At 44.5% G+C, this 19,794-nt stretch overlaps 2 protein-coding genes across 2 annotated transcripts in view; both read right to left on the bottom strand.

The window, feature by feature from the left end:
* Window positions 1-428: 428 nt before the first annotated feature.
* On the bottom strand, window positions 429-10,599 carry ALDOC (aldolase, fructose-bisphosphate C). Its single transcript, XM_060756775.2, has 9 exons — window positions 10,483-10,599; window positions 6,386-6,519; window positions 5,838-6,049; window positions 5,693-5,747; window positions 5,172-5,332; window positions 4,147-4,230; window positions 3,866-4,040; window positions 2,873-3,072; window positions 429-1,926 (listed from the first exon to the last, which is right to left on the bottom strand). The coding sequence occupies exons 2-9, from the start codon at window positions 6,495-6,497 to the stop codon at window positions 1,831-1,833; spliced, it is 1,095 nt and encodes a 364-aa protein (XP_060612758.2). The 5' UTR covers window positions 6,498-6,519; window positions 10,483-10,599; the 3' UTR covers window positions 429-1,830.
* Window positions 10,600-16,783: 6,184 nt separating this feature from the next.
* SPAG5 (sperm associated antigen 5) overlaps window positions 16,784-19,794 on the bottom strand; it is a 38,902-nt gene continuing 35,891 nt past the window's right edge. Inside the window, exons 19-22 of the mRNA XM_067472151.1 lie at window positions 19,501-19,644; window positions 19,333-19,407; window positions 17,023-17,103; window positions 16,784-16,920 (exon numbers count right to left, since the gene is read on the bottom strand). Of these exons, the coding sequence (XP_067328252.1) occupies window positions 16,858-16,920; window positions 17,023-17,103; window positions 19,333-19,407; window positions 19,501-19,644 (363 nt within the window). The 3' untranslated portion in view covers window positions 16,784-16,857. The remainder of the gene's footprint in view (window positions 16,921-17,022; window positions 17,104-19,332; window positions 19,408-19,500; window positions 19,645-19,794) is intronic.

Below are 19,794 nucleotides of genomic sequence, written 5' to 3'. Positions count from 1 at the left end.
CAAGTATCTCTGTAGATCTTAGGAAGCTATTTCTTGATTTAAGGCATTGACGTGCTGGCTGATATCCAAACAGAGGATGGGCCAGAGATGTTACTGACTTGGTCCTTTCATTACAGGCTGGTATTTCCCGATGGAAGTGGTGCAATACTGGCTAAACAGTATAATTTCTCCAGCAGTGTTGGGCACAGACAACCTGTGATAATGCAACATGTCTCATTAAGAGCCTCAACCACTGTTTTAGCGTGGTGAGATGTGTTCCACACTGAGCATATTCAGTAGCAAAGCACAAGGGCAGATGCCTTCACTGTGTCTGGTTGTGATCCCCAGGTTGTGCCAGTCTGCTTTCGTATGATATTGTTTCTAGCGCCCACTTTTTGCTTGATATTCAGAGAACGGTCCAGGGTCAAGAAACACAAAAGAACAAGATCTGGTGTCACAACTCCTCTATAGTTTTTTATTAGTTCGAGGACTACGTTTCGGTATACAGCTTAGTACAGAGCGCACGGTAAATTGTTCACGACCCTCGTGCGACACGAGGATGGGCCGCAAAGCTATGGCTGAGGTCAAAGTGCAAAGGGTCACCCCTAATAGTTGCATATAGACAGAAATATTGGACGGGGGGTGTTGGCGGCAGTGATGGTGCCCCCAAATCCGTGCGACGGCCCTCCAAGGTAGGCCCTCCCCACCAGCTCACAACAACCCTCCAGTGTAGGACTAGGCCACTGTTTTTCTCTTGCAACCCAACAACAGCCCTGCAAAGGAGATTTGGCTTGCAATACTTCCCTGCAACAACCTTGCAAGGTAGATCTGGGGTTGCCATTCCCCATTGCAGCCCTACAACAGCCCTGCAAAGTAGGCTGAGGATGCAATACAACAGCCTTGCAAGGTACATCTAGGGTTCTAATTCCCAATTGCAGCCCTACAACAACCCTCCAAAAGTTGCAAGGTTTAGGTTGCAATACTTTGCTACAACAGCCTTGCAAGGTAGATCTGAGGTTGCCATTTGCCATTGCAACCCAAGAACAGCCCTGCATGGGAGGTTCAGGATGCAATACATTCGTACAACAACCTTGCAAGGTGGGTCTGGGTATCCATTTCACATTGCAGCCGGGCGACAGCCCTGCAAAGTAGGCTCAGGATGCAATACTTTCGTACAACAGCCTTGCAAGGTACATCTAGGGTTCTAATTCCCCATTACAACCCTACAACAACCTGCAAATGAGGTTTGGGTTGCAATACTTTCCTGCAACAGCTTTGTAAGATAGCTTGGGGTTGCAATACTTTCCTACAACAGCCTTGCAAGGTAGATCTGAGGTTGCCATTTGCCATTGCAGCCCTAGAACTGCCCTGTAAGGGAGGTTCAGGATGCAATACATTCCTACAACAACCTTGCAAGGTGAGTCTGGGTATCCATTTCCCATTGCAGCCCTACGACAGCCCTGCAAAGGAGGTATGGGTTATAACTCCCCATTGCAGCCCCACGACAGCCCTGCAAGGGAGGTTGGGGCTGCAATACTTTCTTGCAACAGACTTTCAAGGTCACTCTGGATGTTGCTGCCCTACGACAGCCCAGCAATGTCAGTCCAGGTTGCAATTCTACAATCTGGGTGTGGGTGGCATTCTTCCCTGCTGCCCTACAACAACACTGCAAGGTAGGCTTGGGTTGAGATGCAGCCCCGCTTTCCCAGAATGGCGCCGGACTCTCGGTGGCTATGTGGCTCTCTCTGGTGGCTACGAAAGCAGCAGCAGCTGGGGCGGAAGAGGGAGTGGCTTAAGATGAAGGGAAGCAAGTGGGGGTCCTTGGAGGCGGGGCTTGGGAGGGGCGGGGCCTCAGTAGGCATGGTTTTCCACGTAGAGGGACTGCCCCGCGGCCCCGGAGTCTTCACCCGAACCTTCGTATTGGCCCAGGGCCGCCTGGCTGTTGGCCTGGGGAGACAGAGAGAAATGGGAAATACAATACAAAATAAACAACATTTCTAACCCTAAAGAAAAACAAATTGCAAAAAAATTCCCAGGAAAAAAAATCAAAAAATTTCAAAATTCTATGCAAAAATTTGTTTAAAAAAATCTGCAATTTGTACGAATTGTGATATTGTTTAGAACTTTCAAAATTCTATGTGAAAATTGTAATTAAAAATCCCTCAATCCCTCACAATTTGTACAAATTGTAATATTGTTAAGAAATTTCAAAATTCTATGTGAAAATTGTAAAAAAATTTCAAAAATTTTCAAAATTCTATGCAAAAATTTGTTTTAAAAAAATCTGCAATTTGTACGAATTGTGATATTGTTTAGAACTTTCAAAATTCTACGTGAAAATTGTAATAAAAATCCCTCAATCCCTCACAATTTGTACAAATTGTAATATTGTTAAGAAATTTAAAAATTCTACGTGAAAATTGTAAAAAAAACAAAACACACCCTGCAATTCATACAAATTGTAATATTGTTTGGAACTTTCAAAATTCTGTGCACAAATGGCAAACCTTTCTAAATTTGTCCATATAGAGAAAGTTGAAATTCTTGACCACAGCCTCCATTATACAGTTTGCAAGGAAGCCGAGGTCACACACTCTCAGCCTCTACAATCAAGCTAAATACAAGCCGGTCCCGATGAGATCATTTATATAGGTTAATTGTTAAGTTTAATTTATATGTAAGTCGGAATGGATACATTTTTTAAAAAGTGTATATATGTGTGAATTGTTTCTAAGTGTTTCTAAAATATTATAAGGTATCCGTACTCCGTATAATAACTATTAACCAATGTTTAGTTACTTTTCCATACTATATATTGCAGCATAGTGGTATAGTACTGTGGGTATAGTTGTATAGCATAGTTCATTCCTTCTTCCTGGATGCAAATCCTCACCTGAGCCCGCTTGATGAACTCCTCAGTAGCGGCCTCCTCGTTGTCCCTTTCCCCACGCCAGGCGTTGAGGGCCGAGGCCTGAAGCGCCCGACCGTAAGAGAAGGTCAGTGCCCAGGGCTTGGCCAAGGGGCAGTTGTTGATGGCGTTCAGATTCAGGGAGGCCTCCTCCTCACTCTGCCCGCCGGACAGGAAGGTGATCCCTGCGGAGAGAAAGGCCGAGGTGGGTGAACGGGAGAACTCCAGTCTGGGTTTCACCTCCAACATCCACGAAAGGTTAGGGCAAGTGGCCAGGATTAAGGGCTGTCATGGGCTGTATCTGGAGATCAGTGCTTATATTTCTTTGAAAATGGAAGTTTGTTATCTAGATGTAAAGACAGCGTTCTTACATGGAGTAATAACAGAAGAGATATACATGAAACAACCACCACATTTTATAGCCAAGAAGCAACCTCGTCTTGTCGGCAAACTTAAAAAAGGACTGTATGGTCTCAAACAAGCCGCCAAAGCTTGGAATGATAAACTTGATGCAATGTTAACACAATTACATTTTAAACAAGGAGAAGCAGATCAATGTTTATATATAAGAAGCGAAAATGGACGTTTAGCTTATGTTAAAGTTATGATCTCCAAAAAGTGTTTTCCAAAAGGTTAAGGGCTCAGCATCCTGGACCCTTGGTATAGGTCAATAAACAGCAAGTACAGTGGGGAGAACAACATGGTGGCCTTGGGTGAGTCACACTCTCAGCTTTAAAAAAAAGCCATGGTAATAATATAATAATAAATTATATATATATATATATATATATATATATATAAAATTTATTCTTGTGGAGGCGAGTTCCCCAGGCCACGCAATGGCAAGAAGCCCTTGTTCTTCCCAAGCTGGGTGTTGCTGCGAATGGGCATGTTTCGGGAGATGTAGTGCACCGTGAATGCCCCCCAAAAGAGGGGTAGGTGAGATGGGGGGAAGGATGGAAGCAGGCGACAGGCTACCTGGCACCGCTGGTGGAACGGTCCGGCGCAGGGCGGTGACGGTGGCCATGGCAATCTCCTCTGGGTTGTACTTGGTGGAGCAGGCGTGGCCTGGGGTCACCATGTTGGGCTTGAGCAACGTCCCTTCAAGGTAGACGTGGTGGTCACTCAGGGCCTTGTAGACCGCAGCCAGGACCTGTTGAGGAGACAAGAAGAACCACAAGAGATGAGGAGAGAGCTGCACTCCTGAAGGAGGAGGCCAAAGGGGCAGCTGAGACCATTTGTTGTGGGAGTGGTCTTACCTTCTCAGTCACGTACTGGCATCGCTTCAGGTCATGCTCCCCATCAGGCAGGATCTCCGGCTCCACAATGGGCACGATGCCGTTCTGGAACATAAAGAAAAGGGTTGTGAGCAGGTCCATGTCCCATCAAGGTTTGCTTTGTCAGGGATGGCTGAGAGGGTGGCACCCTGCCTGCCCCCAGGGCAAGTCAGACAGGGTCTCCATTGGTCGGGCCACACAACTAGACTGACTGCACGCCTCAGGAATGGAACTCCCGAGACCTTGGAGAACTACAAATTTCAAAACTTTGGGGAACTCTTGATACCTCAGGGATCTACAACTCCTGAGATATTGGGGGAACTGCAACTCCCGAAACTCTCAAGACTTTGAGGAACCCCTGATGCCTTAAGGAACTACTGCTCCCAAGACCTTAGAAAACTACAACTCCAGAGACTTTGGGAAACTATATCTCCTGACACTCAGTTCTTGTGGGTTTTTTCGGGCTATATGGCCATGTTCTAGAGGCATTTCTCCTGACGTTTTGCCTGCATCTATGGCAAGCTTCCTCAGAGGTGAGGTCAGACCTCACCTCTGAGGAAGCTTGCCATAGATGCAGGCGAAACGTCAGGAGAAATGCCTCTAGAACATGGCCATATAGCCCGAAAAAACCCACAAGAACTGAGTGATTCCGGCCATGAAAGCCTTCGATAATCTCCTGACACTTTGGGGAACTACAGCTCCCAAGACCTTGGGAAACTACAACTCCTGAGAACTTGGGGAACTACGTCTGCTGATACCTTGGTGGAACCACAACTTCTGAGACTTTGGGTAAACCCTGATGCCTTGGGGAACTACACCTCCTGAGACCTTGGTGGTACTACAACGGCCGAGACCTTTGGGAACTCTTGGCACCTTGGGGATCTGCAACTCCAGAGGCCTTGGCGAACTACAACTCCCAACGCCTTGGAGAACTATGTCTCCCGAGATCTTAGAAAATTGCAACTCCCGGTAACTTAGGGAACTATCCCCCCCCCCCCCCGCCTCACCTGCTGGCAGATGCTAGCGTAGCGTGCCAGGACGTTGGCATTCTCCATGATGGCCAAGGATGACGGCGTGTGCTCCGTGATCTTGAGGACGCAGCGCCATTTGGCAAAGTCGGCCCCGTCCTTCTTATACTGGGCGCAGCGCTCCGAGAGGCCATCCAGACCTGCCATTGATTGGGATTGGTCACTACAAAGCTGCCCAAAGGACCCACCTCCAAACAGCTTAGCAGCTATAGACCCAGTGAGCGGCAGAGCAGCGGGACTCAATCCATATTGGAAAGCGAATGAGAGCCATTAGCCAGACAAAAGACCCTCTTCCCAATGGTTTCCTGATAAGCTGGTATGATATGGATGTTGGACTCAACTCTCATGGGAAAGCAATTGATTAGAGACTATTGGAAATCATGGCTGCAAGCCTGCATTGGTGGAAGATGGATTGGGATGGATGACTGCTTAGTGTCTATAATTTTATATAATAATAATAATAAGAATCTCAAAAGAGTCAATTATATTCAAAGCAATACCTTGGGTGGTGGTTTCCCCATCGGTCCCAGCGAGCGGCACAACCCCTTTGTCCACCTAAGAAGAGAGGATAACAACACCCATCATCCACAGCACATGACAAATATGCTCCAAAGAGGAAGACGATGCCGTCACCCACAAACGCACCTTGATGCCAACCACAATGTCCTTCTCCTTGATCATGTCCACGAAAGGAGTCCCGTCGTCGGCCCGCTGGTACATGGTTTCATGGAAGAAGATAACCCCTCCGATGCAGCTCTGGATGCGGCTGTCGGCGCTGAAGAGGAGCTGGCGGTAGAGCCGGCGGTTCTCCTCCGTGTTCTCCACCCCGATCTGGTTCAGGCGCTTCGCCATGCTTCCTGGAAAGGAAATAACAATAATAATCACTATCATCATCATCAACAACAAAGCATGGATTGTCCATGTTGCAATCCCAGGTGACAGTAGAATTGACAAGAGGCAACTGGAAAAACTGACATGATATGAAGATTTAAAGATTGAACTGCAAAGACTCTGGCACAAGACAGTCAAGGGGGTCCCAGTGGTGATCGGCACACTGGGTGCAGTGCTTCAAGACCTTGGCCTGCACTTAAACACAATCAGCACTGATAAAATTACCATCTGCCCGATGCAATCCGTCCTGCTGAAAATGCATCAAAAAACATGGTTAATGTTCAAAAGTATTTCTGACTCACCGACGGACTCATCTGCAGCCAGGATGCCCTTTCCAGGGGCCACAATCCGCTGGGCGATGTCCGCCAGCTCCTTCTTCTGCTCCGGCTCCAAGGCCGGATACTGGTGCGTCATCTCCGCTGGTGGTGTTACACCTCTGCAAACAGCAAAAGAAGGGAGAGATTGCTCTTTCCAAGTCCAAGCCAGCATTGTATATTTTATTCCTGACTCAAAGCAGACCTACCATGTTGACCTAGGTGCTCATTCACCCAATGGATCCATGATGCCTGGGAGTAAAACACCATCTGCACTGAGCACTGAATGCAGTTTCGAACCGTTTGGTTTCACTGTGCAGGGAGCCTGGATGATCATGATAACTGTTTCACTGTGCAGGAGGTCTATTTGTGTCGTAAATATTACCCAAAAGGAGGTCAGGTTCTGGCTCAAATATTACTCAATAGGGGGTCAATTTGTGTTGTAAATATTACCCAAAAGGGGTCGATTTGTGACTCAAATATTATCTAAAAAGGGGTCCATTTGTGTCCTAAACATTTATTACCCAAAAGGAGGTCAGTTTGTGTTGTAAATATTACCCAAAAGGGGTCGATTTGTGACTCAAATATTACCTAAAAAGGGGTCCATTTGTGTCCTAAACATTTATTACCCAAAAGGAGGTCAGTTTGTGTTGTAAATATTACCCAAAAGGGGTCGATTTGTGACTCAAATATTACCTAAAAAGGGGTCCATTTGCGTCCTAAATATTTATTACCCAAAAGGTGGTCAGTTTGTGTTGTAAATATTACCCAAAAGGGGTCAATTTGTGCCTCAAATATTACTCAAAAGGGGGTCCATTTGTACCCTAAATATTACCCAAAAGAGGATCCATTTGTGGCCTAAATATTACCCAAAAGAGGGTCCATATGTGCCCAAAATATTACCAAAGAGAGGGTCAGTTTGTGTTGTAATTATTACCCAAAAGGGGTCCATTTGTGCCCTAAAGATTACCGAAAAGGGGTCCATCTGTGCCCTAAATATTACCCAAAAGGTCCATTTGTGACTCAGATATTACCCAAAAGGGGGTCCATTTGTGCCCTAAATATCACCCAAAAGGGGGTCAGTTTGTGTCATAAATATTACCTTAAAGGGGTCCATTTGTGGCTCAAATATTACCCAAAATGGGGTCCATTTGCACCCTAAATATTACCCAAAAGGGGGTCCATTTGTGACTCAAATATTATTCCAAAGTGGGTCCATTTGTGCCCTAAATATTACCCAAAAGGGGGTCAGTTCATGTCATAAATATTACCCAAAAGACGGTCCATTTCTGTCCTAAACATTGCCCAAAAGGGGGTCCATTTGTGCCCTAAATATTATCCAAAAAGAGATCAATTTTTTGCCCTAAATATTACCCAAAAGGGGGTCAGTTTGTGACCCAGATATTACCCAAAGGGGGTCCATTTGTGACCCAGATATTACCCAAAAGGGGGTCAATTTGTGCCCTAAATATTACCCAAAGGGGGTCCATTTGTGCCCTAAATATTACCCAAAAGGGGATAATTTTGTGCCAAAAGTGAGCCCTAAATGCAACCCACAAAGCTTGAATGTGCATTTAGTGTGGATGGGACCCATCCAAGCTTTTGTTTCCATGTTAACGGAGCTTTGGATGATGATGATGATAATAAAAATAATAATAATATCTTTCCTGCTTCTCCTTGTGACTCAAGGCAAGTCACAGCACAATCAAAACACTTGCAAAACTTTAAACATACCTATTTGTTCAAAAAGTATATTATAACAATGGGACGAAGATGGAAGAGGTTAAGACTTCCGCATAGATTTGCAATAAAAAGGATAATGGGAAATCAAGCACAATTGAATAGAGGAGGAACCCCTCCTTTTGGGGGAGTGGAAGGCCATATTAAAAACAACTACCAATCACAGAATCCAGTGTTAAGCCAGATTAAAAGCTCCCTACAGTTTTTACTCCAACGGCTATTTCTGCTCTGAGCAGGGCATTCAAGGCCAGGCGGCAAATCCTATGTGGAGAGGCCAGACGTGTCTAACTACAACTCCCAGCGTCTCATAGCACTGAACCAGAGCAGGCCAAGAGTCATCAATCAGCATTAATCCAACCGTGTGGAAGGACTTCCAAGAGGAGCGGGTCATGGAAGGGCATTATATAAGGCCTAGGGTGTCCTTATGGGAGTCGCAATGGCCACGTGTCCAGTCCCGTGGCCCCCGTCCAGATGGCATGAGGCACGTGGCCACTGCCCGAGGCTCCATTTACTAGCCAGGCAGAAGGATTAAGCCCAGCAAAGCTAGAAACATCCCATCATCCTTGGTTCGATGCTCATCACATCCTCCATTATCCCCTCGGCATGTTTCCTGCATCATCATCATCATCATCATCGTCATTATATATATATATATATATATATATATATATATAACAACAACAACAGGAATGGCATTACAATGAGAACAACAACAATGTTGGACTCCATGTCATTAAGCTTATGATGCCATTCCGGGTTTTCCCTCGACCTCTCCTTGGTGCTGAAATGATTTCAGGCTCAGGACCTTGGAGAGCTCCTATCCAGCTGGGAATAAAACCCGGACTGGATTTTCCTCTCGATTGAAATAAATATTTTTCTCTCTCCTTTTGGCTTTCCCCCCCTCCTCTCATGCTGGTCCTTCCTTCATCAGCGTAAAGAGTGTTGCCATTGGTTTAAATCTACCCTTTTCCTTGAATTCAATCCATACTCCCTACAATGTTGGTGATTGGGACACCCTCTCCAATCTGGTCTGGGCCCCTTTTGGCCTTGGTCGTCCCCATTTGGACAAAAGGAAGGCTCATGGGTCCCCTTGTGCCCTAAATATTACCCAAAAAGGTTTTTAAAAGTCCTGAATCCTACCCAAATGGCTAGTTTCCAAACTTGATATACTTTGCTTTTCCTGGAGCTGGAAGGGTGACTCTGAGCATGTGCAGAGGATGATTTCCCTTTGGAAGGCAAGTTTGGAGTCTCTTTGTCCCATCATCCTTTTCTATGGTGGGCCCTATCGGATTAAATGGGGGAAAAGAGCCCCCAAACCCCTCATGGCACATTGGGAAGGAAGGGAGGGAATAAGTAAAGAAAAGAAATAAGGAAGGAAGTAAAAGAAAGAAAGAAGGAAGAGAGGAACCAAAGAAAGAAGTAAATAGGGAAAGGAAGAAAAGAAATAAGGAAGATGGAAGGAAGGAAGAAGGGAAGAAGGGGGGATGGAAAGAAGAAGGAAGGAGGGAAAAAGAAATAAGGAAGGAAAGCAGGAAGAAAGGAATGTAAGAAGGAAGGAAAGAAGAAAGGAGGGGAAAAGAAATAAGGAAGGAAAGAAGGAAGGGAAGAAGGAAGGAAATAAACAAATAAGGAAGGAAAAGGAAAGAAAGAAGGGAAGAAGGAAGAATGGAAGGGAAGAAGGAAGTAGAGAAACAAATAAGGAAGGAAAAAGGAAAGAAAGGGAAGGAAGAAGGAAGGAAATAAACAAGGAAGGAAAAAGGAAAGAAAGGGAAGGAAGAAGGAAGGAAATAAACAAATAAGGAAGGAAAAAGGAAAGAAAGAAGGGAAGAAGGAAGGATGGAAGGGAAGAAGGAAGGAGAGAAACAAATAAGGAAGTAGAGAAACAAATAAGGAAGAAGGGAGGAAGGAAGGAGGGAAAAATAAGGAAGAAATGAAAGAAGGAAGAAGGAAAGAAAGAAATAAGGAAAAAGAAGGAAAAAAGGAAGGGAAGAAGAAAGGAAAGAAATAAGGAAGGAAAGAAGGAATGAGGAAAAAGAAATAGGAAGGAAAGAAGGATAGAAATAAGGAACTAAGAAGGGAAGGAAAGAAACAAATAAGGAAGGAAGACGGAAGGAAGGAAGGAAAGAAGGAAGGAGCGAAAAAGAAATAAGGAAGGAAAGAAGGGAGAGAAGAAGGAAGAATGGAATGGAAGGGAAGAAGGGAAGAAAGAAACAAGGAAGAATGGAAGGAAGGAAAGAAGGGGGGAAAGAAATAAGGAAGGAAAGAAGTCAAAGAAATAAGAAGGGAAGAAGGAAAGAAACAAATAAGGAAGGAAGGAAAGAATGAAGGAAGGCAGGCCTCCTCACCAGTGTTTCTCCTCCCAAAGAGCGGCTGGATGTGCAGACTGCGCCGGAGTCGCTTCGGATGTCAAATCTGCCTTGAGTGCTGCAGAGCTACGTGACTCTGGATAAAGCAGGCAAGGGGGCGGGGCCTCATTTGCATAAGCCACACCCCTGTTCCTGCCCCTCCCTCTTTGCAGCTGGGCCTTAAGAGTGCTTCTGAGCACGTGCAGAGTGCTTTCCCAGGAATGCTTCATTAGATTTTGCTGTATCGTATTTCACTGTTTCGATTTGCATCATCCTTATCTTCTATCATATTATTTACATTATGCTGACATCACAACTTGTATGACGATTTACATTCTTTTATTATTATTTTATTGCGATTTGCATCATTCTCATCGGTATTAATGCTATTACATTATTTGCGTCTTATTGTTACATTTCAGGACCATGATTTATCTTTTTCTGTATTTTATACTCTTATCACCATATTTTATTTCGGGTTACGATCAATATTATATTGATTTATAACCCAGCTTTTGAGACCCAAAGTGCCTTGCAACCATATGTGTATGTACATATAGATATGTACTAGCTGTACCCACCATGCTCAACCTTCCCTCCTTTTCTCTCCTTCCTTCGCTCCCTCTTTCATTTCTTCTTTCCATTTTCTCCTTTCCTTCTCTCCTTCCTTCCCTTTTCTTTTCCTTCCTCTTTCTTTCTTCCTTCTCTACTCCTTTCCTTCCTTCGCTTTTGGCTTCCATCCTTCCTTCTCTCTTTCCTTCTTTTCTTCCCTCCCTCTTTCTCTCCTTCCTTTGCTCCTTCTTTCCTCCCTTCCCTCTTTTCCTTCCTTCTCTCCTTCCTTTCTTCTCTACCTCTTTCCTTCTTTCCCCATTTTCTTCCTTTCTTCCTTCTCTATCTCTTTCCTTCCTTCCTTTGCACTTTGCTTCCTTCTCTTTCCTTCTTCCCTCCCTCTTTCCCCTTCCTTTGCATCTTCTTTCCTTCCTTCCCTCCTTCCTTTCTTCTCTACCTTTCCTTCTTTCCCCATTTTCTTTTCCTTCTTTCTTCCTTCTCTATCTCTTTCCTTCCTTCCCTCCCTCCCTCTTTGCTTCCTTCTCTTTCCTTCTTTTCTTCCCTCCCTCTTTCTCCTTCCTTTGCTCCTTCTTTCCTTCCTTTCCTCTTTTCTTTCCTTTCTTTCCTACCTCTTTCCTTCCCCATTTTCTTCCTCCTTTCTTCCTTCTCTATCTCTTTCCTTCCTTCCTTTGCTCTTTGCTTCCTTCTCTCTTTCCTTCTTCCCTCCCTTTCTCCTTCCTTTGCACCTTCTTTCCTTCCTTCCCTTTTCCTTCCTTCTCTCCTTCCTTTCTTCTCTACCTCTTTCCTTCTTTCCCCATTTTCTTCCTTTTCTATCTCTTTCCTTCCTTCCTTTGCTCTTTGCTTCCCTCTCTTTCCTTCTTCCCTCCCTTTCTCCTTCCTTTGCACCTTCTTTCCTACATTCTCTCCTTCCTTTCTTCTCTACCTCTTTCCTTCCTTCCTTTGCTCTTTGCTTCCTTCTCTTTCCTTTTCTTCCCTCCCTCTTTCTCCTTCCTTTGCGCCTTCTTTCCTTCATTCTCTCCTTCCTTTCTTCTCTCCCTCTTTCCTTCCTTCCCCATTTTCTTTTCCTTCTTCCTTCCTTCTCTTTCCTTCCTTCCTTTGCTCTTTGCTTCCTTCTTTCTTTCCTTCTTCCCTCCCTTTCTTCCTTCTCTATCTCTTTCCTTCCTTTGCTCTTTGCTTCCTTCTTTCTTTCCTTCTTCCCTTTCTCCTTCCTTTGTGCCTTCTTTCCTTCCTTCCCTCTTTTCCTTCCTTTCTTCTCTACCTCTTTCCTTCTTTCCCCATTTTCTTCCTTCTTTCTTCCTTCTCTATCTCTTTCCCTCCTTCCTTTGCTCTTTGCTTCCTTCTTCCCTCCCTTTCTCCTTCCTTTGTGCCTTCTTTCCTTCCCTCTTTTCCATCCTTCTCTCCTTCCTTCCTTCTCTACCTCTTTCCTTCTTTCCCCATTTTTTTCCTTTTATCTCTTTCCTTCCTTCTTTTGCTCTTTGCTTCCTTCTCTTTCCTTCTTCCCTCCCTTTCTCCTTCCTTTGCGCCTGCTTTCCTTCCTTCCCTCTTTTCCTTCCTTTTCTACCTCTTTCCTTCTTTCCCCATTTTTTTCCTTCCTTCTTTCTTCCTTCTCTCTTTCCTTCCTTCCTTTGCTCATTGCTTCCTTCTTCCCTCCCTTTCTCCTTTGCGCCTTCTTTCCTTCCTTCCCTCCTTCCTTTCTTCTCTACCTCTTTCCTTCCCCATTTTCTTCCTTCTTCCTTCCTTCTCTATCTCTTTCCTTCCTTCCTTTGCTCTTTGCTTCCATGCTTCCTTCTCTCTTTCCTTCTTTCTCTCCTTCCTTTCCTCCCTCTTCCCTTTAGTCTGTATCGTCATTTAGCTTTTCATCATTTAGATTTTTTAAAGTCCTTTCTGCTGGGTTTTTTTTTAGGGGGGGGGTTAATGAGTGACGGTCACTCGTTAGTCTATTAGGGGTGTAGTGTCCAAATTTGTTGTCAATTCACCCCGTGGTTTTTGAGTTCTGTTAATCTCACAAACGAACATGACATTTTTATTTATATAGAAGTGTGTATATATTTATACTCTGCCATACAAAGAAATCCATTCCACTTTAATCTCCTGCGGTAATTAATTCGGTCTGTGGTCATTGTATGTAAACATATAGAGGTAATCACCTTAAGACACCCTTAGAGGTCATGGGAGGTGAGCGCCTTAAATCTTGGCTTAAAGAAACATTTAAGGTTCCCTTAGGGAAATAATAGTAGTAGCAGCAGTATTAATAATAACAATAATAATGGTGGAAATGACCCCGGGAGACCCCATCTACCTGCCAAGAAGCCTTTAAGGTAATAATAGCAATGGTAATAATAATATATTGATAATAATAATAATGGTGGAAATGACCCCTGGAGACCCCATCCACCTGCAAAGGATCCCTTAGGGAAATAATAGTAATAGTAATAATAATATATTATACTACATAATAAACAATAAAATAATATTGATAATAATAATGGTGGAAATGACCCCTGGAGACCCCATCCACCTGCAAAGGAGCTCTTAGGGAAATAATAGTAATAAATAATAATAATAATAAATATAAGAATAAATAATAGTATAATATGGATAATAATAATAATAAAGGTGGAAATGACCCCTGGAGACCCCATCCACCTGCAAAGGAGCTCTTAGGGAAATAATAGTAATAAATAATAATAATAATAAATATAAGAATAAATAATAGTATAATATGGATAATAATAATAATAATGGTGGAAATGACCCCTGGAGACCCCATCCACTTGCAAAGGATCCCTTAGGGGAATAATAGTAATAGTAATAATAATATATTATACTACATAATAAACAATAAAATAATATTGATAATAATAATGGTGGAAATGACCCCTGGAGACCCCATCCACCTGCAAAGAAGCCTTTAAGGAAATAATAGCAATACTACTAATAATATATTGATAATAATAATGGTGGAAATGACCCCTGGAGACCCCATCCACCTGCAAAGGAGCTCTTAGGGAAATAATAGTAATAAATAATAATAATAATAAATATAAGAATAAATAATAGTATAATATGGATAATAATAATAATAAAGGTGGAAATGACCCCTGGAGACCCCATCCACTTGCAAAGGATCCCTTAGGGAAATAATAGTAATAGTAATAATAATATATTATACTACATAATAAACAATAAAATAATATTGATAATAATAATGGTGGAAATGACCCCTGGAGACCCCATCCACCTGCAAAGGATCCCTTAGGGAAATAATAGTAATAATAATATATAATAATACATGATAAACAATAAAATAATATTGATAATAATAATGATGGAAATGACCCCTGGTGACCCCATCTACCTGCAAAGGCTCCCTTAGGGAAATTAGAGTAATAATAATAATAATAATGGGTTGTTGTGGGGGTTTTTTTTGGGCTACATGGCCATGTTTTAGAGGCATTCTCTCCTGACATTTCGCCTGCATCTATGGCAAGCATCCTCAGAGTTAGTGAGCCTTTGACAATAATAATAATAATAATATTAATAATAATAATGGGGGAAATAACAGAAATAATAATATTGATGATGGAAATGACCCGTGGTGACTCCATCTACCTGCAAAGGCTTCCCTTAGGGAAATTATAGTAGTAGTAGTAGTAGTAGTAGTAGTAATAATAATAATAATAATAGTGGAAATGATCCCTGGTGATCCCATAAACTTGTGTAGTTGTCCTTAGGGAAAGAATAATAATTATATAGTAAATGAATGAATGAATAATAAAATTATCTTTGTTGTTGACATGCAACAATCTATTATTATATTGTTGTTGCGTGCCAACTAGTTAGCATCAGGTCCATTAGCGATCCCACAGCATTACTTTGAATGCATGCATTATGGATGAAGGGATGGCATCCATCAATCAATCCCCTTTGAAGCCCGCTCTGTCGGGCAGAAGGCGACAATGGTAATGACGCAGCAAGAAAATGTCGAAAAATAAAACAAAACAAATCCTCTTTTTGGGGAGGGCGGCTATTACTCAGCATCGTTTCCGCCAATAGCTTTGCAAAGAGCTAGGCTGGGACTGAACCTATGGGAGAGTCACACTCTCTCGGCCTCGGAGGAAGGCGGGCTTTTCACTCGGTGCTGCCGCATAGATGGCAGTGCGTAACCCATCGCCCCAGGGCCTGTTCCGGCACCATTCGTCCTCCCTTTCGGGTGACCTAGCTTTGTGTTTCTCTCCACCCAACGCAAAGGATGAGCGGGCTTTATCCTCCTTCCCTCCCTCCCTCCCGTGACCTAGATTCCTTCCTGCCTTTGTGGCTGCCTCTCAGTCTGCTCACGAAAGCCCATTTGTCCACAGTAGAGACTATAAAGCCCATAGGTCCTCAGTAGAGACTTGAAAGCCCATTCGTCCACAGTAGAGACTGTAAAGTCCATTAGTCCTCAGTAGAGAGACTGTAAAGCCACATTGGAGAGACTGTAAAGCCCATTAGTCCTCAGTAGAGAGACTATAAAGCCCATAGGTCCTCAAGTAGAGACTTAAAAGCCCATTAGTCCTCAGTAGAGACTGTAAAGTCCATTAGTCCTCAGTAGAGACTGTAAAGCCCACATTGGAGAGACTGTAAAGCCCATTAGTCCTCAGTAGAGACCAAAAAGCCTATTCATCCTCAGTAGAGACTGTAAAGCCCATTCGTCCTCAGTAGAGACCGTAAAGCCCATTCGTCCACAGTAGAGACCAAAAAGCCCATTCATCCTCAGTAGAGACTGTAAAGCCCATTCGTCCTCAGTAGAGACTGTAAAGCCCATTCGTCCTCAGTAGAGACTGTAAAGCCCATTCGTCCTCAGTAGAGACTATAAAGCCCATTCGTCCTCAGTAGAGACTGTAAAGCCCATTAGTCCTCAGTAGAGACTATAAAGCCCATAGATCCTCAGTAGAGACTTGAAAGTCCATTAGTCCTCAGTAGAGAGACTGTAAAGCCCATTCGTCCTCAGTAGAGACCAAAAAGCCCATTAGTCCTCGGTAGATACCGTAAAGCCCATTAGTCCACACTGGAATGGCTATAAAGCCCATTAGTCCTCAGTAGAGAAACTATAGAGCCCATTAATCCACACTGGAGAGACTGTAGATCCCATTAGTCCTCAGTAGAGACTGTAAAACCCATTAGTCCACATTGGAGAGGCTATAAAGCCCATTAGTCCATAGTATAGACTTTAAAGCCCATTAGTCCTCAGTAAAGAAACAATAAAGCCCATTAGTCCTCAGTAGAGAGACTATAGAGCCCATTAGTCCACACTGGAGAGACTGTAGATCCCATTAGTCCATAGTATAGACTTTAAAGCCCATTAGTCCTCAGTAAAGAAACAATAAAGCCCATTAGCCCACACTGGAGTGGCTATAAAGCCCATTAATCCTCAGTAGAGAGACTATAGAGCCCATTAGTCCACACTGGAGAGACTGTAGATCCCATTAGTCCATAGTATAGACTTTAAAGCCCATTAGTCCTCAGTAAAGAAACAATAAAGCCCATTAGCCCACACTGGAGTGGCTATAAAGCCCATTAATCCTCAGTAGAGAGACTATAGAGCCCATTAGTCCACACTGGAGAGACTGTAGATCCCATTAGTCCTCAGTAGAGACTGTAAAGCTCATTATTCTGCAGTTCAGAGACTGCAGAGCCCATCCAACTTTGCGGGTGCAAAACCCACAGTAGAGAAAGAACGAACTAACCAGGGTTTGCAAGACACAACAACACAAATTGTTTAATTTAACTATATACATATTGACAGTGAAAGGGTCCAAAGGGGTCTCAGGCGTCGGGTTCGAGGAGGCGGCAGGCCTGGCCAACATCGGGGGGTGAAGCAGACAGAGCCTGGATGAGAGGAAGGGGGAAAGAGAGGGGTCAGCCGGACACTACTCATCCACGGCACGAGGCCGGAGGACTACCCATCCCATGGGTCCCCGACTCGCTCACAGCCTTGATCTCGGCCTGGGTCTGCTCGTGTTTCCTCTGCATTTTTTTGGCTTGCAAAAGCTGGGCCTCGAGGCTCCGCATCTGGAAAAGAAGGGAAGAAAACAGGGAAGATGGAGGACGAATGGAAAGGAAAGGAAGGGTGGAGGAAGGCAAAGAAAAGGAGGGATAGAGGGAAAGGGGAAAGAGAAGGGATGGGCGCAAAGAAAAAAGAGGGATGAAGTCAAAGGAAGAATCAAGGTAGAGAAAAGGAGGGATAGGCAAAGAAAAGGGAGGGATAAAAGAAAAGGAGAGATGACAGTAGAGAAGAGGAATGAAGGTAGAGAAAAGGAGGGATTGAGGGAAATAAAAAGGAGGGATGGAGGTGGAGAAAGGAGGGATTGAGGTAGAGGAAAGGAGGATGTAGGCAGAGAAAAGGAGGGATTGAGGGAAATAAAAGAAGAGATGGAGGTGGATAAAAGGAAGGATGGAGGTAGAAAAAAGAAGGGATAGAGGTGAAGAAAAGGAGGGGTTGGGGGAAATAAAAGAAGGGATGGAGGTAAAGAAAAGGGATGGAGGTGGAGAAAAGGGATGGAGGTGGAGAAAAGAAGGGATGAAGGTGGAGAAAAGGAGGGATGGAAGTGGAAAAAAGAAGGGATGGAGGTTGAGAAAAGAAGGGATAGAGGTGGAGAAAAGAAGGGATGGAGGTTGAGAAAAGAAGGGATAGAGGTGGAGAAAAGGAGGGATTGGGGGAAATAAAAGGATGGATGGAGGTAGAGAAAAGGGATGGAGTTGGAGAAAAGGAGGGATGGAGGTAGAGAAAAAGGAGAGATGGAGGTGGCGAAAAGGAGGAGGGAGATAGAGAAAAGGAGGATAGGGGTCGAGAAAAGGGATGGAGGTGGAGAAAAGAAGGGACTGAGGGAAATAAAAGGAGGGATGGAGGTAGAAAAAATGAGAGATGGAGGAAAAGGAGGTATGGAGATGGAGAAAAGGAGGGATGGAGGTGGAGAAAAAGGAGGGATGGAGGGAAATAAAAGAGGGATGGAGGTAGAGAAAAGGAGGGATGGAGGGAAATAAAAGGAGGGATGGAGGTGGAGAAAAAGGAGGGATGGAGGGAAATAAAAGGATGGATGGAGGTAGAGAAAAGGATGGAGTTGGAGAAAAGGAGGGATGGAGGTAGGGAAAAAGGAGAGATTGAGGTGGCGAAAAGGAGGAGGGAGGTAGACAAAAGGAGGATAGGGGTCGAGAAAAGGGATGGAGGTGGAGAAAACGAGGGACTGAGGGAAATAAAAGGAGGGATGGAGGTAGAAAAAAGGAGAGATAAAGGAGGAGAAAAGGAGGTATGGAGATGGAGAAAAGGAAGGATGGAGGTAGAAAAAAGAAGGGATAGAGGTGAAGAAAAGGAGGGGTTGGGGGAAATAAAAGAAGGGATGGAGGTAAAGAAAAGGGATGGAGGTGGAGAAAAGGGATGGAGGTGGAGAAAAGAAGGGATGAAGGTGGAGAAAAGGAGGGATGGAAGTGGAAAAAAGAAGGGATGGAGGTTGAGAAAAGAAGGGATAGAGGTGGAAAAAAGAAGGGATGGAGGTTGAGAAAAGAAGGGATAGAGGTGGAGAAAAGGAGGGATTGGGGGAAATAAAAGGATGGATGGAGGTAGAGAAAAGGGATGGAGTTGGAGAAAAGGAGGGATGGAGGTAGAGAAAAAGGAGAGATGGAGGTGGCGAAAAGGAGGAGGGAGATAGAGAAAAGGAGGATAGGGGTCGAGAAAAGGGATGGAGGTGGAGAAAAGAAGGGACTGAGGGAAATAAAAGGAGGGATGGAGGTAGAAAAAAGGAGAGATGGAGGAAAAGGAGGTATGGAGATGGAGAAAAGGAGGGATGGAGGTGGAGAAAAAGGAGGGATGGAGGGAAATAAAAGAGGGATGGAGGTAGAGAAAAGGAGGGATGGAGGGAAATAAAAGGAGGGATGGAAGTGGAGAAAAGGAGGGATGGAGGTGGAGAAAAAGGAGGGATGGAGGGAAATAAAAGGATGGATGGAGGTAGAGAAAAGGATGGAGTTGGAGAAAAGGAGGGATGGAGGTAGAGAAAAAGGAGAGATGGAGGTGGCGAAAAGGAAGAGGGAGGTAGAGAAAAGGAGGATAGGGGTCGAGAAAAGGGATGGAGGTGGAGAAAAGGAGGGACTGAGGGAAATAAAAGAGGGATGGAGGGAAATAAAAGGAGGGATGGAGGTGGAGATAAAGGAGGGATGGAGGGAAATAAAAGGAGGGATGGAGATAGATAAAAGAAGGGATGGAGGCAAAGAGAAGGATGGATGGAAGGTGAGAGCAGCCGGCCTGACCTGGTAGGCGCTTCGGGCGAGGATTTCCTTTTGCTCGCCGTCCTTGCGCAGGAGGATCTCTCTCAGTTTCTCCACCTGGAAAAGGCAAGGGCATCAATGGGAGCTTCCTCTTCCTCCGCTTTGGGCCTTCCTTCCCCCCCCCCCCCCCCAAAAGGGCCCGATCCGCACCTCGTCCCGCAGCCAGATCTTTTCCCGCAAGGCATCCCCTTCCGAGGGCTTCTTCGTCCGATCCAGTTCCTCCCACAGCGCGGCCGACTCCCTCTCCGCTTTCTGGAGAGCGACTTTCAGCTGGGAGACTTCCTCCTGCAAAGTCTATAGGAGAGAGGGCAAAAAAATGGCCTTCTTAGTGGATCAGAATCCAAAGGGGACCCCCTGAGATCATCCAATCCAGCCCAGTAGACTCTCCGTTAACCGGGACCCATGGGGATTGGCTGGTGCTAGATAAAAGTCACTTCTGGTTGC

Source organism: Anolis sagrei, chromosome 11, assembly GCF_037176765.1.
Source record: "Anolis sagrei isolate rAnoSag1 chromosome 11, rAnoSag1.mat, whole genome shotgun sequence".
In the NCBI taxonomy this organism is placed as follows: domain Eukaryota; kingdom Metazoa; phylum Chordata; class Lepidosauria; order Squamata; family Dactyloidae; genus Anolis; species Anolis sagrei.
The sequence above is the reverse complement of the archived record's forward strand: the minus strand, read 5'-3'. Positions and strand labels throughout refer to the sequence as shown.

What these genes read in the sequence shown, in the direction of transcription:
- ALDOC (XM_060756775.2), bottom strand. Translation starts at nt 6,497, where the DNA reads ATGACGCACCAGTATCCGGCCTTGGAGCCGGAGCAGAAGAAGGAGCTG. An exon ending in CGTTCCACCAGCGGTGCCAG is followed by an intron (nt 3,073 to 3,865) that starts GTAGCCTGTCGC and finishes TTCTCTCCGCAG; the next exon opens with GGATCACCTTCCTGTCCGGC. An exon ending in AGTTCATCAAGCGGGCTCAG is followed by an intron (nt 1,927 to 2,872) that starts GTGAGGATTTGC and finishes CTGTCTCCCCAG; the next exon opens with GCCAACAGCCAGGCGGCCCT.